This window comes from Silurus meridionalis, chromosome 22 (genome assembly GCF_014805685.1).
Source record: "Silurus meridionalis isolate SWU-2019-XX chromosome 22, ASM1480568v1, whole genome shotgun sequence".
NCBI classification, from domain to species: Eukaryota; Metazoa; Chordata; class Actinopteri; order Siluriformes; family Siluridae; genus Silurus; species Silurus meridionalis.
Window position 1 is genome coordinate 8,416,714 of NC_060905.1, and position 16,807 is coordinate 8,433,520.

The 16,807-nt window shown below is 39.8% G+C and overlaps 1 protein-coding gene across 3 annotated transcripts in view; it reads left to right on the forward strand.

The window, feature by feature from the left end:
* sdk1a (sidekick cell adhesion molecule 1a) overlaps positions 1-16,807 on the forward strand; it is a 235,178-nt gene that overhangs the window by 192,209 nt on the left and 26,162 nt on the right. For all 3 annotated transcript variants that reach the window (XM_046834551.1, XM_046834552.1, XM_046834553.1), the window contains 7 exons: positions 375-566; positions 1,520-1,641; positions 6,773-6,882; positions 7,737-7,887; positions 10,554-10,791; positions 11,476-11,591; positions 12,488-12,677. In XM_046834551.1, coding sequence (XP_046690507.1) covers positions 375-566; positions 1,520-1,641; positions 6,773-6,882; positions 7,737-7,887; positions 10,554-10,791; positions 11,476-11,591; positions 12,488-12,677 — 1,119 coding nt within the window. The remainder of the gene's footprint in view (positions 1-374; positions 567-1,519; positions 1,642-6,772; positions 6,883-7,736; positions 7,888-10,553; positions 10,792-11,475; positions 11,592-12,487; positions 12,678-16,807) is intronic.

Consider the following 16,807-nt stretch of genomic DNA (forward strand, 5'->3'; position numbering starts at 1 on the left):
GGACATTCAGTGATTGGAAACAGTGCTGACTGTGGTGGAAAATACTCCCAATAAACAGCAAATTACACAGGACCTCTGCTGGCTATTAGTCTCAGTTAGATCCAGGTTAGGTAACGGGGTCCAAGGTCCGAACCCGTCACTCCACAAGCTCACCCAGCAGAGAGTATGAGATTGTTTAGTTCTAACTGGAACCTCTGAAAAAAAAAATGCTCTCTGCTCTAAGACCCATGAGTGCATTTGTCACACTTTGGAGTTCATGAAATGAGGATTTCGGAGTAGTCTCATTCCCAGCAGCTGTTTGCTGGTTAGTGGTTATGACTCAAGGACTCAAGTGCTGTTCTGAGCAACGTTTTTTTTTTTTCTTTTTTTTTCAGGTTATTTTTTGTCCTGGGAGGCTCAGGGCAAAAAGGAGTCACGTGTAGAACGCACTATGTCCAACAACACCCTGGAGTACAAGGTGACCGGCCTCACCTCTCTCACCACCTACACCTTAGAGGTGGCAGCGATGACCGGTGCAGGCATGGGCACACTCTCTTCTTCCACCATTTCCTCTGGTGTGCCCCCAGGTAAGATGTTTCCCACAAAGCAAACCCTTTCAGATTCAACTCAAATTTATTTTCTTCACTCTCAGCAATCATTTACACACATTGGCTATTCCTGATGTAATAATAAGCAGAACATTTCTGAAAATTAGGTGTTTGCATAAACATATCTTTGCCTAATTATGTTTGCGGCATGAGACTGTTGTTTCAAATCAGCCTCATTTAGCTGTGTTTCTACCCTTTATACAGCACCTCACTCTGGATATTATGTCATTCTATGATTACAAAGAGAATTATTCACTGTGATGTATTTGCAATCAGCAATTTCTTCATGCGTCCCCTGTTACTACCCAGTAAACTGCCATTTCCTCACGAGAACGCACAACAGAGCTTGTGTTACTCATCCTGGAGCTAGTCATCCCCAGCTTGTGGTTATGAAGATGAGTAATTATCTTTTATGCTGGCCTTTTTCACTTAGAAGCTGGCAAGTTGTTGTACATGCTCATCTATAAATCAAATCCTGCTGCAATGGAGAAAGATTCACTTAAACTCGCTCAGAAGATGATTTTCTCCCAGAGAAAAGAGACAAATGTTTGAGTGGCTGAATGCCAAGCTGGAGCGGTAATGCCTGCTGATAAATGGCATATTGTGAGACATTAAAGGAACAGACAGCTATGAAACTCAATGGGGATTTCAGACAGATGCACGGCTATCGTCTGTTATTTGATTTAATTCCAATGTAATTCCATCAAAGTTTCTCAAAATTAAAAGCCAGCCTTTTTATCACAGCACTTGAAGGGAAAAGAGTTTTGAAGGGCTCCATGGTACACCTTCTGGATTTTATTTAAGAACGTACCTAGAAATGATTTAAATAATGCAATAAATGAAGTAGTTCAAAAATGATTCACTCTTCCTATCAATTGATTCTTAGAATTTCTTAAAGGTAAAAGGTTTATAGTGGATCTTTGTAATTCCAGAACTTCCTGGACCTCCTTCAAACCTCCAAATATCCAAAATCAGCCCACGTTCTGCCACTTTGAAATTCCGGGCAGGGGATGATGGGAAAACGTCTATCTCTAAATGGATTGTGGAGGGACAGGTAAGTGGTACAGGACATCCTTTATTTTTCTATAGAGTATCTATAGAACATATAATACTCCAAGTTGTATCAAGCCAGCCTAAAGTTACATACGGTCATCTTCAGTTTTGAGGACTTCATATATCAGTATTTATGTGAGGAAAGTTGGGCTCTCTCAGGTATATCTGAGCAATTCATGCAGACTATTAAAATGACCTGTGTGTAGTATATGCCTCAGAGATTGCCTGAGACAGAGTTTTCCAGTAGCATCTAGACTAACATTTTTAAACACAAGCTCCTGTCTTCAATCCGGTGATAACAGGGATAAAATTACTTGTTGACTTCTGAGTCAGAAAATGCAGTCTGAAGAAGAAAATTCACATTGTCATTGCTGCCAAATTTAAAAAGCAAAAGAAAATATATTGTCAATGAATTGTAGTAAGTAGTATCTATAATTCTCACATTAATCAGTGGTTTATTTTCTAATATGGTTTCCACCCCCATAGCTTATATAGGATTGAACTTGATCATGCACATTCTACTAATTTATAAAATGAACTAGAGGTACAGTAATAAAACATGTGATCGAATTGCAGCTTCTGAGAGCACAGGACACCAAAAATATTAATTTGATTTACAGTTAATGATATGCATGATGTAAAGATACCATCCACAAGGCATTATTGGATTATATTTTATTCCAAAAAAGTTGAGACATAGTATAAAATGCAAATAAAAACAGAATGCAATGATTAGCAAATCTCAAACACAAATTTTTAATCACAATAAAATATTGAAAACATATACGGTATGTTTAAACTGAGAAAATGTACCATGTTAAGGAAAAAATGTCTGATGACTGCAACGCGTCTCATTGACACTTCCAGAAATCATTGTCTGTGATCACAGTTTACCATGTCATCCACAAATGCAGGTTAAATTTCGATTGTGCAAAAGAAGAGGACATTTGTGAACATGAACCAGAAATGCACCCATCCTTTTTGGGCCAAAACTCATTGTAAATGTACTGAGGCAAAGTGTAAAACAGATGAATCGAAATTATTTTTTTTTTTTGTTTTTTGAAAACCATGGACAATTCAGCTTGTTATCATGATCTCTAAGTTCAAAGGCGTATCTCTGATTGTATGGGAGTGTGTTAATGCCTGTGGAATGGTCAGCTTGCACATTTAAAAAGGCTCCATTAATGCTGAAATGTATATAGTGTACAGGTTTTAGAGCAACAAATGCTTCCATCCAGAAAACATCTTTTTCAGGAAGGCCTTGCAGATTTGAGCAAGACAAAGCTAACTGCATACTGCATCTATTACAATAGCATGACTTCGTAGCAAAATGATACTAACAAAATTACAGTCCCAACCTTTTGGAGACATGTTGCAGCAAATTTAAAATGACCGCATTTCTTCCTTATATTCTCCCCATATTGGCATATATTCTCAGTTTAATCATTTGAGATGATTTTTGTTTTATTGCAAATAGAATATTGATTTTGCAAATCATTTAATTTTGTTTTTCATACAAGTATACCAACTTCTTTTGAATTGAGGTTGTATGTTTTGGTGTATTATCCACTCTATATGAAAAAGAACGTGTCCCCAGTATATGCTGACCAAGCAGTCATTGCTACACTTGATTAATAAAAATTTCAGCCATGGCTCAGATTACGATGCCTTTCTGAGAACTGAACAGCTATCATATCATAAATGAATTATCGGTGTCATATTTATTAATTTCATATTGCCTTTGAATGGAATTAAGCAATTTCTAAATAACATTATGGCACTCTGTATTTCAGTGTGCCATATTGTATTGATATCTGTCAGACACTGCTTATTGCTCAAGCCAAATTTTGCACTTAGCATAAGCAGTGCCCAAGGTCAGAATCGCAGGTAACTGAGACACACACCTTTTTTATGCAGCACTTAAGTGTGTAGTTACATATGAGGTCTGAATACTGATAGACACACACACACACTTGGTATTAACTGCTTGACTAAATTCGGAATTATTACTCAGTTTTCATAGGACTTTGTTAATGTCCTATGCATCATTTGGCACGTTCTGTTTTGGTATGCATAACTTTGCTTCTCTAGGCTTACAATCTCTGTTAAAACTTTCTATTGGATTCAGCAGCATCCTCTGTAGCTCTTGAGCTGCTGTCCGCCCCACTCATGCTGCTGGCAACTTCTGCAAAAGTAATGATAGATTGAATCATAGTAGTGACTTGTAATTTGTAATTGACTTAACCTTCAAGACGGGCGCCGGCCCTGACTTGCAGAAGGGTGCGCTCAGCCTTTCATCTAGCGGCACTTGAATTGCTAAGTTGATTGAGGCAGGGCTATCTGCAGCTGCAGAAATCTGTCAGTGACGGAGAGAGAGAGAGAGAGAGAGAGAGAGAGAGGTGGGGGGTGAGCTGCTGAGTACACACCCTCTATGAAATACAGCAGCAGTCACTGGCATAAGGTGCAACGCGTCAGACATCGATCACATTGGCATAAATGCTTACCATATCCAGTACACCCCATTGGTCATCGTAAATCTCTCAGAGTGCTGCAAGCTTTGATTGGTTCAGGCCTGGCTTGCACTTCCGAATTATGCCAGAAACATCTGGTACTTGTGCTGCATGGTGAACACTTTAAACTGCAGGATTGTCTATTTAGCCCCATATACCTGACTAGTGACAATCAGTCTCTTGAATCTGTGCTGTTCCTTCCACACCTTGATTTATATATCATTACACTTCACCATTATTATTAATATGGGACCAAGCACAGAAGATGCATAAGCACACTATTGTTATTTTCATTATTTATTTTCATTTATGGCATTTGGAAGACACCCTCATCCAGAGAGACTTACATTTACAGTGGGGAAAATAAGTATTTGACACATCAGCATTTTTATCAGTAAGGGGGATTCTAAGAGGGCTATTGACACAAAGTTTACACCAGATGTAGCCATCAAGCCAAATATTGAATTCATACAAAGAAATCAGAACATTTAAGTATACAAGTTGAGTCATAATAAATAAAGTGAAATGACACAGGGAATAAGTATTGAACACATGAAGGTAACAAGGTGCAAAATGGCATAGAAATCCAGGAGATCACATGAAATTTGTCGGTATTGAGAGAGAGAAACCCTGCCCCCTATCAGTACTAATTGATATCAGCTGCTTTAGTCCTAATTGATGGCCTATAAAGGCTTCTCATTACCCAGGAGGCACACAGCAAAGACTTTATGATGGATAAAAGCAAAGAACTCTCTCAGGATCTTCGTAATCTTATCGTTGAAAAGCATTTTGATGGGAATGGTTATAGGAGCATTTCCAGAATGCTGAATGTTCCTGTGAGCACTGTGGGGGCCATTATCCGGAAATGGAAAGAGCATCAGTTCACCATAAACCGGCCACGATCAGGTGCTCCACGTAAGATCTCTGTCCGAGGAGTCCAAAGAATAATCAGTAGAGTTCGCCAAGAGCCAAGAACCACTCGGGCAGAACTTCAGGAAGACCATGCATCAGCAGGTACTGTTGTTTTAAAGAAAACTATAAGCAATGCACTGAACCGCCATGGCATCCATGAACGCTCACCACGCAAGACTCCATTGCTGAACAAAAAGCATGTTGAGGCTCGGTTAAAGCTTGCAAAAGAGCATTTGGAGAAGCCTGTGGATTATTGGGAGACTATAGTATGGTCAGATGAAAGCAAAATTGAACTTTTTGGCAGTCATTCTACACACCATGTTTGGAGAAGAAATGGCACTGCCCACCACCCCAAGAACACCATACATCATGGAAGCATCATGGTTTGGGGCTGCTTTTCAGCAAGGGGAACTGGCAGACTTCATATTATTGAAGGCAGTGATGAATGGAGAAATGTACTGGGACATTCTGGATAAAAATCTGCTGCCATCTACCAGAAAGCTGAAAATGAAAAGAGTGTGGATATTTCAGCAAGACAATGATCCCAAACACAAGGCCAAGGAAACAATGAAGTGGTTTCATAGAAAGAAAATCAAGTTGCTTGAATGGCCCAGTCAATCACCTGACCTAAATCCCATAGAAAATCTATGGAGAGAACTGAATATCAAAGTTCATAAAAGAGGCCCAAGGAACCTTCAAGATTTAAAGACCATTTGTGTGGAAGCATGGGCCAGAATCACTCCTGAGCAATGCAGACGACTGGTCTCTCCATACAAGAGGCATCTAGAAGCTGTAATCACTAACAAAGGTTTTTCTACAAAGTATTAAATAAAGTGTGTTCAATTCTTATTCCCTGTGTCATTTCACTTTATTTATTATGACTCAACGTGTATACTTAAATGTTCTGATTTCTTTGTATGAATTCAATATTTGGCTTGATGGCTACATCTGGTGGAAATATTGTGTCAATAGCCCACTTAGAAATCCCCTTACTGATAAAAATGCTGATATGTCAAATACTTATTTTCCCCGCTGTAGCTCATTCATACAACTGAGCAGCTATGGGGTTAAAGAGCCTTACTCAGGGGGCAAGGAATGGCAGCTTGGTGGGGTTGGGATTTGAACTCCAAAGTGCAATGCCTTAACCACCACCATGACCTTTACTTTATTACCTTTTATTTCTTTTTTCTTCTGTTTCTTCTTTTTTTTGCTTGAACATCTATGACAGACCATAAAACTGTCTGGGGGGAAAAAGTAGCGAAATGTGGTACCCTGATTAGTCCGGTCAGCCCTTTAGTGCCAACAAAATTTGGAACAGAATTTATCCTTATTTAGAAGTATGTAAATTGTTAGAACTTTTAAACCTTTGTGTCCAAAATTTGCTAGACATTTATGAATTCTAGTGGTCTAGGAAGTTCTTTCTATTTGATTCCTTTGTCAATATCCACTTTATAGAATACTCCAAAAGGTTTACCCAGAGTAGATATATGAATCTGATAGATTAGGCAATCATTTTAAAACACCTCTGAATCAACACATCATCAACTCTGGCTGCTTGGCCCCTGCTTGGCCTTCTTCAGCTTCCTTATATTAATTTTATTACATTATATTACAGTATATTCTGTATCTTATTATATATATTATAATAATATTATTATATATTTATTATATTGACCAGTTGTTGATTAAGTATGCATATATGGCATATAGGTGGGCAGCACAGGAGAAGAAGAAGAATGGAAAGTGCTGTATGAGAAGGAGAATGATCCAGATGCTCAGGTCCTGGAAGTGCCTAACTTGAACCCATTCACACACTACAGGTCAGTACAAGCTCTTCCTGATTAACATTGCTACTACTTTGGGGGTTTCATCTTCCTCACCAACAGTGTATGATAAATTACAGCATCTTTATGGCTTTTCTCCTCTGTGCAGTTTGTCTCAGAACTTATGCATGTTGGAATAATTTGTTTGGCTGGTTGATAAATTTGGGGTTTATGCTAAGTGCACAAATAAGCAATTAGAATGAAGCTCATAGTGCCTGAGCTCTTCTGCTGCCTGAACAGCTGGTTCATTTCCACCATGATCGGTGCTTTTACCCTGTAACAGTGACGGATTGTATGGATATTGAATGGGAGGGTTAGAACTGATTTAACTACCCATCACTAACTTGCAGTTACTATCAAGGAACAATTAGAGTTGAGCCTCATCATGTGGAGTTTCACAGGCATAAAATTATATTATGCTCACACACTAAATCACACACACATTCAAAGACAGATTGTTAGTACCATCTGGACTTTCAAAGCATTTCAAAAAGAACACGAAACTCATAGCTCTGTCGTTTGTTTGTCTCTTTGTGTAGCTTGTACTTTGATTGCAGGTTGTTTGTTTAGTCTATTTAATTCTTGCCTGAAGAAAATATTTTTTTTAAGTAATCTACCTTGTTCATGTACGTCTTCACAAACACTGAAGACTGATAATTGTTATTTTTCAGCTATTTTTTTCTTACAATTACCAGTCACAGTGTTGTTTTATGTCCCCTTCCAAAAAAATCTTTTCAAGTCATTTGCTAATAAAAAATTTAACCTTATAGTAGACAGTTTTTTGTGAAAGAAAGCGAGGGTCTCACCCTGAACAACACCCAGCCATCAGAACTAATTGTGTGTCGCTGCAGGTTCCGTGTGCGCCAGGTGAACATTGTGGGCTCCAGTGAAGCTAGTGAGCCATCTCGGGTGATCCAGACTCTTCAGGCTCCTCCTGACGTTGCTCCCAGCAGTGTGAGCGTTCGTACAGCCAGTGAAACCAGCGTGTGGTTGCGCTGGGTGGTATGTACAAGTTTTTCCTGCTTTTTTTTTTTTTGTTCCAATGCTGGGTTTTTTAAAGACATTCTTGTTGACAGTCTCTCAAAAAAGTCTATTTCCCCAAGAAGCTACAAGGACGAGGAGTTGAGATGTGTGTTTGTGTGTGGGTGTGCATGTGAATGGTGGCCTTAAAAAACACTAACAGGAATTTTCCCAGTAGAACCAATTCAAGGGAATGTCAGTGAGGTGGTATTGATAAGAATATTAGCACTCTAGTTTGGCAAAAGTGTAATTTTCTAGTTAAATTTTGGTTCGCTGGAAAAAATGCAATCAGGTGGAAAGAGGTTTGTACCTCTAGTTTGTTACTTACATGATCAGAAACAAACATGCCAGTACTGACTTGATGTACCAGGGGATGTGGCATTTAAAGTCCACCAGCGTAGTGCCATTTTTTAAAACTTTCTTTAAATCAGAATTGTACTTGTGTTTGATGCTTTGTGCCAAAATGATCTTTTCATCTGACCTTAAGCAGAAGAGTAATCACCCTGTGCAGCCCAGTTTTGTGGACACACATTAATAAAGCCACTTCATTTCATGCATGCAAGCAGAAAATATATTTTGTACAGTCCCCATGACGTTTGGTGGCTTTTATTATAAATATGTTATATAAATATCTGTAAGTGTGCTACAAAACAGTGACAACCTTCACAATTAGAAGACATATGCATTCAATTTTCACTAATTTTGACCAAATCATTATGCACTATTCTGTCCAAACAAATGGTGTCCAGAATCTAAAGTGTCTCACCCCAACATCCATTATACTCTCAAGTACAGCTTAGCCTGGGCTGTGACTCTATTGGCTATTTAAAAATGTAGGAGGAGCCACAGGACACCGTGTGTCAGTGGAAATCACGTCAAGACGTGAGTAATGCTACGTGTTTTAAGTACCCTAATGTGGACTTTAAAACAGAACTGTATTTGTTATAAGGAATTTGGGATTTGAAGTCGACCGATAGTGGATTTTACCGATACCGATAGCTAGGTTGGATCGTACATGCCGATAGCCGATAAATCAAGCGATAGTTTTTAAAATGGAAACCGGATAAAAAAAACAAGCAAGCATAACACTTCATGTAAAATAGTACATAATTTAATTACAAACTTAACAAATTCAAATACAGTACTGAATCATGAAAATGTGCTAAATTAAATAGATATAAGTATAATTAATAAATAATAAATATAATATAGCGCTCTCCATGCAGCAGCAGTCTCCCGTGTAAAAACATACAGCACATGTCAGTGATTAATAAAACTATTGGTATATATTTTTGCTGATAGACAATAGTTTCAGCCGTATAGTCAAACTTTTTAATCCACATCTCCTGCAGATGAGAGACAAAGTAGAGGTGCTAACTTTTTTAATTGGTTGGATGTTTGGGCTCCTCATAATTTTTTCTTTCATTTACAAAGCATAGGCCTTCACAGAGTCTAGTTTTTTTTGCTGATCATTGATTTTACTAAAGCTGCCAGATTGTGAGAGAGGGAGAGACTACAAAAGGTGTAAAAAAATCACTGACCATACTTTTGAAGACTTGAAGTAGAGCATGTCCTTATTTGAAGTTTTTCTTTTTTTTCACTAGAACAAATGATACTATTGGAGCTTGGCTTGGATTTTTACTACCGCTTTATAACATAGCGGTCTCGCTCTCTCTCCGGTGCAGTTTTACCATTCTATAGTTTAAAGATAAAAGGTAAAACCTTCAAGAGGTTTTCTCTGCAAATCATTCTAGTACTAAAGCCGATTTTTATTGAAAAACATTACCATGTGTAGTTCATACTCACCTGACATTTGTAGCGGCTGCCTGTTGCCATGGGAGGCTGCGGGAGTGATGTATTACTAGGGGGGTCCTGTGTGTTGAAAGAGAATTGTACTCCTGAGTGCGGTGCAGATGGATTAGGCTGCATTATTCAGAACCGTCCATTCTTTACTGTGTCTTTTAGAGAAGTGATTTATGTAAGAAAATGATACTGAACGAACAAAGGGACAAACCACGCTTCCCTCGCTTTTCATAGAGCGGGTCGTTAGGATGTATTAAGCGCGCGCCACTGAATACCTTCTGCCGCTAGACATCTATTGATTTTCCCCATGAAATAAAGAATGCCAATATGTGAGAGCATGTGTCCAAATTGAGCTTTTCTAAATACAGCTCAAATTAAAAGTGGACAAGTGCTGGTAGATTTATTTTTTTTTTTGCCAGTCTTTGCCATTGGCTTAATTTTTTTGGAGTACAGCCAAAAAGTTGATTTTAAGATGCATAAAGATGATAAAGGATAATCTAGAGTGAGTAATGATTTTATGGGAGCATTCCAGTTTAATAGGCCACTCGTTAGAGACACTGCATGCCGACTCCAGCAAGCGAACGACTGATAGCTTTCTCTTGATGTCACCCAAATGAGGATGGGTTCCCCTTTTGAGTCTGGTTCCTCAAGGTTTCTTCCTCATAACATCTAAGGGAGTTTTTCCTTGCCACAGTCATATGCTCATCAGGGATAAATGCACACCTTAACTCTTTTCTGTAAAGCTTCTTTGAGACAATGTCTGTTGTGAAAAGCGCTATAGAAATAAACTTGACTTGACTTGACTTGACTCTTTCTAATTCTTTCTCTTTTTGACTCTTTGGCAGCCTTTGCCAGAGACGGAGTACAACGGGAACCCGGAGACCGTGGGCTACAGGGTGCGGGTGTGGCGTGCTGATCAGCAAGGTGATGTCAGTACTAGGGTGGTGAATGACAGACTAGAAAGAGAGATTACTTTGGAGGGCTTGGAAGAGTGGACCGAGTACATGTTCCAGATACAGGCTTTCAACTCCATTGGCCCCAGCCCCTGGAGTGAGCCCGTGAAGGGGCGCACACGCGAGTCAGGTAATAAAACGCTGAAATTTACACACGTGATAAAACACATCCATACACACCATGACAGTTAGCATCATATCGGCCAAACAATACAAACCAGATTTAGTTTAATTCTGGCACAGGCCTGAGCAGAACCAGCATTTCGAATAAATACAGCTGTTCCAGTGCTTCGTAGAAGGAGCATCTGGAAATGTTCATTCTCTTGCTAATCGCTCCTCTTGATATGAACAGGTGCTGGTTCAATTTCATTCGGTGAATTCTATCATTGCGTTGGTTTTGTGCCTTGTCTCAGCATTACAGTTTTTTATTTGTTCCAGCAGCATGGGTGATGCATGCCTCTGGTGGCAAACAACAAAACACTTTAATAAAGCAGCAGAGACCCATGCTTGGTGAACAATAATTGCAAAATCTTAGGCTATTGTGGAAACTAGTCTCTAATGGGTGCCTGGCTGCTTGATGAATTCCGGCTACCACTAAGTGTTTGTCAATCTTTTTGTGTTGTTTGCTCTCATTCACACAGCATTCCACCTAACCAGGTCTGCTCATGACACACACATGCACATACTTACGATATTTCTTCCAGTTTTTGGCATCCCTTTCCTCTATTACAGCTGATAGTGTAGTGTCTAATCTGGACTATTTGCCACACAGCAAGGAGCCCATAGATGATGTTTGTTTTGTTTGATTGCACAGTGCCGTCCGGAGCTCCAGAGAACGTGACGGCCGAGGCCGTGAGCTCAACACGCATTCTGGTGACGTGGGGACCTGTTCCAGAGCCACAGCAGAACGGCAAAATCCTCGGATATAAGGTAGTGGCCATATCCAAGAAACTGTCGGTCAGTGGTCAAGGCCTTTACTTTGAAGGATACTGGAAGGGCAAGGGGAAAAAAATGAATACATTTAGAAGTCCTTAGCTCTACTGCATAAATGTTTTTTTTTTCATTTGGTAAAGGCTTGACTTTCATGCATGATCACACCCTCTGAGGCCCTTGGATCATACTCCATATGATGAAATGGCAAGCAAGGGCAGAATTATTTCCCCAGTTTGAGGAGAGGGTCTTGTGCTTTCGCATTTCGAGCAATTCAGCACGTCCCTGCTGTTTTGTAACTCCAGCTGGACCATCGTAAAATTTATTTTTTTCAATTTCAGCTGAGAGAGGTCGTCTCATTTTGCTTGGCATGTTCAAAAATATTTCCTCATATTCCAGTGATTTTAAAATGGAATAAAACAAACACACAAGAAGTAATCCACAGTGGACATTACTACAAGAATGTATGTTTTGTTTGTCTGCACGTTGCTGACCTCCCTGGGTATTTTAAAGGTTTCATTCCCTGCTTTATTATAAACATGAACCCAAATACATTTGGGAAATCGAGGCAGGATGACAAAGGAGAAAAATACTTAAGTGAAATAACTTTTTGTAGTATTGTCAAGAATCACATTTAAACTGACAATTATTTCCTTTGTAATCATGTGAAAATGTTCACTGCAGTTTTTTTCTGCTTTTTCTTGCATGAACTGGGAAATAAATGCACTTCACTGACGGATGCAAGAACAAATATTAGAATGAGCAGCTATGAGCCCTTATGCACTCAATGTATATATTCATTTATAGAACATTAATAAGGACAAATGGAAAAATCAAGGCTTCACCTCCTAGTTATTAAATTGACCTGTATGTTCTTGGTGTTTCTCTCTGTTTAGGTGCTGTACCGGGAAAAAGACTCGGGTACAGAGTCACAGGTGCAGCTGGTGAAAGGAAACCTCACTCAGTCTGTGCTTCTTCGGAACTTGCGCAAGTACGTGCAGTACGAGATCCAGGTCTTGGCCTTCACACGCATCGGAGATGGCCAGCTCAGTAGCCCATCTGTCCTGGAAAGGACGAAAGATGATGGTGTGCCAATTTTTTTTTATTTAAAATCTTTTTGCTTGTTGTACACATTGCTCGACATTTCAGATAGTAAGGTGAAGTGTTACTTATCTACTCAGCTACTTAAGTCTCATCTAGGGTCTGATAGTAAGCAGATATTATTTGAAATAATAGTATTTATAGGCTTAAACAACGAAGCGGCTAATATATGGATTTTTCCTGGGTTTTTCCCGGTTTCACAAACTTCAAGCCAAAAAACTGAGCCCCATAACATTAAACCATTAACATTGCCGAACGGGCATGAAAAAACGCACTTCACCTGTGTTCTGAGCTGCACGGCATCGGGAGAAAAGCTTCACCGATGGTGATTTTTAAACGCACGACGATGCCAAAAGATAAACTCCTGAGAGAAATAGTTGTGAAAGGAAGGAGGAAGACAGTGAACAATGACTTTCTTGGTAGGCTACTGTTTAGATACAAGCCATTGTAACGCGTTGAGTCTGGGTCATAGGAGAGCTCGCTAACTCCAGTTGCAACAGAAATCATATAAGCACAGGCAGGTTTCCAAAACTCATGCTTTTTTATTATTCTTGGCAACAGCGTTATGGGTTAGTCAAAGAAACTTAGAAATGAGCATCAGAAAATAATAAGGACATATTCCTCGGCCTTGCACACATGCAGTAATACCGGAAAAATGTGGCGGCAGGCTATTCCCGAAATGCCGTTCTGCTCTCAAAGGAGCCACAACATATTTCACCCGTTACACCGTGTAACAGACACTGTCTTTCGTTAAAACCTGTGTAAAGTTCATTCGTTCATTCGGCTTATAGACAGGTGCGGCTTATTTATATTCAAAATAAAAATCTTTGTCAAATTCAGTGGGTGCGGCTTATATTTGGGTGCGCTTAATAGTCTGGAAATTACGGTAGATGTGAAATGCAATGCTCAAAAAGCAAATACTATACTTATGACCAGGTGTCTGCAAACTTTTGGCAATATAGTGTATCTGCAAGTAGGACGAGCAGGTGGGGTTAATGAGTGTAGCCAGAAATATACAAAGACCCAGTGTTACTATTGTACCTGGTTATTCACTACTAAGGGGTGGTCTTATGGTCTCGAAGCGGACAGGGAGGAGTAATATGGAGTGTGCATATAAAGACCTACATGTTAGGTTTATGTGATTAACTAGGCAGGGAAAGTATCCTTGAAAAAGGGCCACTGTGTGTATATGAGTGTACATTCACACACAATAAAGTTAACTTCAGTGAAACAGCTTCATCTGTTAGAGTCTGTTTTAGGAGGAAGGGTTCAGTGTCATTGTGGAGATTAAAAGCGGCTTTGACACGTTCTTGATTACTAGAGCAGGAGCTAAGCGTTATGACTCATCGGCCTAAGACTTTTATGTGCGTGCTCCTTGACCAAGCACTCTCACGTTTTATGAGATGTCAGATGTCCCGCGTTTTATGAGGCGTCTTGTACCCGTTGTACCAGAAATGTTCAGACTGATACAGCTCTAGCTTTAATAAAGTGGAAGACTTGGGGGGGGGGACATCTTCCCTGCTTCTGCTAGTTCTACAATGTCTAAGACTAAGAGTCTGTGTTTTTCATATGTAGTGTGTGCATGCGCTGTGACAGCAAGTCGTTTCTTTTTCTGTGCTGCTTCATGAGGCGAAGCTCTGCATTCTCTGGATTTATATACATTCATTCACCGCTTCTCACTGCTCTGAAATTGCCTTTTAGGGCTAGATTCGGTTATGCTGTCATACAAAACCGATCTGCAAAAACAAAAAGATCGATGTTGTAACAACCACTGCTGATTTTAGCCACGATGGCCTGTGAATGTTTATTCTATGCACTGCAGTATGAAACAAACTGTGAAACAGCAGTGTAAATCTGCAGTCTAAAGCTTCCAAAGGAGCTCTGCTGTTTTGCAATCTATTACAAATAATGGTCATCGACTCAATCAGGATTTCCCAAACATATCGCCACGGAAACTAATCCACAGCATATTTGGTTTTATGTTTCCGCTGGGAAGCCCATAGCGTGGTCGAGAGAGGCATTTTATTTCAGGCGTGAAGGGAAGAAACTATCCTCGAGTTTGCCCTTCTTAACCTAGAGATGTGCTGACAGCTTTGTCAGACTGCTCTTATCAAAATGCCATGTCCAGCTAGTAACTCTGTACATCTCATTAAAATGTCCACTACATTCATAAAGCTGCACTTAATTTAATCAAGTACTTACGCTGGAAAATGTAGGTCACCGCATGTAAATAAAGCAAGCACTAGAATCACGTTAAAAGGTAAGAGGTAATGGTGTGCCGGGGCATTGTACCGAGCCCAAGCTGTGACATTGGTGAAACAGTTCTAAATGAAGCTGGGTCACATCAATAGAGTGGCGTTTTGAGTGTGAACATGAAATAAATTAGAAAATGGCGGCAGCACTGAGGTACAACAGAAAGCTTCGCTACAAGCTCGGTGTAAGGATTTTTTTGTTTTTACGTCTTATGTTTGGGTGAGAATTCTCAGGTTTCTGTTTTTTCCATCTTCCTCCCAGAAACCTGCTAGTAGGTAGCTAGTGGGTTGGTTACTATAAGCTGCTCCTAGGTGTGAATAAGTGTAAAAAGTGATGGACTGGCATCCAATCCGAGGTGTTCCATAGTTCCTCTGATCCACCAGGGTAACAACTCTTAGTGAAAAAAATGATTAATAAATAAAGTCTGAATTTGAAATAAATGTCCCTCTTTATCCTTGAAAGCAAGTAGAGCCCAAGGACATGCCATCTCAAGTAACAAGCCAGTATCTGTGCTTACTCAATTTTGGTTGCCATTATCTTTGTTAGCTTTTAACAATCCCCTCCAGAACGAGGCTCATTAAACTACGATTCAGAATATAACACAGTGCCAGATGTAGTCTTGCCATTGCAGCATATGAACATATTGCAGGAAGTTCCTATTTTTATCACTGCAGGAATGAAGTTGCAGGATTTCCCCCAATCCTCCATATCTCAAACGCTAGGTCAAACACCCTGTAATTGAGTTCTATCAGGCCATATCAGCAAAACTAAATAGCAAAGGGAACATCGATTCATTCTCAAACGTGTTGATCTGATTAGAAGCAGGGTCATTAGCTGTTTCATGGGAAGGAAGTTAGGGGTCAAAAAGTCATTTTTATTCGCAGCACTTTATTATGAAACGGATACATGGACAATTTTGTAATTACGGAGTAATTAAAAGGAAATGTACTTTTCACGATTTGCTTATAAACAACACTCATACTCAGCTTAGTCTAATCTCCGGAGCAGGCACCGAACCCACAGTGCATCTGATAGCAGGATGATGAATGCTAGCAATACACGGTGGCAAAAAGAGGCGCATCAGGAGAGCTCACTATACAAATACTGCTTCTCTCCTGCATGTGTGTGTGGGTGTGTGTATGTGCATGTGTGTATGTGCGTGTGAGAGACTGACATCCATATGGTCTTTCATACCATGATGGCTAAAAAAGCAATACAAATCAAATCTGTGTTGGATGTGTAAGATTTATAAGTGTGATAACTGCCAGGAGGTGAAATACACAAGCTGCCTAACCAACCATTAGAGCCCGACAAATCCATAGAGAAGTAACCAAATGGTCCAGGAAAAGCCATTGTTTTGAAAGCTTTTGATATAGTGTGGGTTGTCCACTAGAGAAGGACAACAAGATCCCATTAGGCTTTGCTGAATGTTCTGCAATGTTCCTGGCGCATTATCTGGTTAGTGCCCACAGGATGGTGTTTAGTTTGTGTATCTATAGGAGGTACTTTTTGAAATAGGGTAAAGCACATTTGAGGATCTCTTTCAAACAGGCCATGTTTTGCTCAACTGGCAGCTTGTGTACATCAGACGAGCCTACATCAGATCCTAGCCTGAGGTCCTCCAGCTTCATCACTTCCCACCCCCAGGCAACAACGTGTCCCTAAACCTGCACAAATATTATTCAGGGCTGTATTCCACCAGCACAGCCCACTGAATCTCAAGCAGAGTGTGAAAATAAAGACACATCCCTCTCTGTTTGTTTGTTTGCTTGTTTGTCTGAGGTTTTCTTTTTTCCTTGTCTCACGGGTTTTCATAAAATCTGAGAAAGCATCCTGTCAATGATCTTGTTGAACCACTGCAG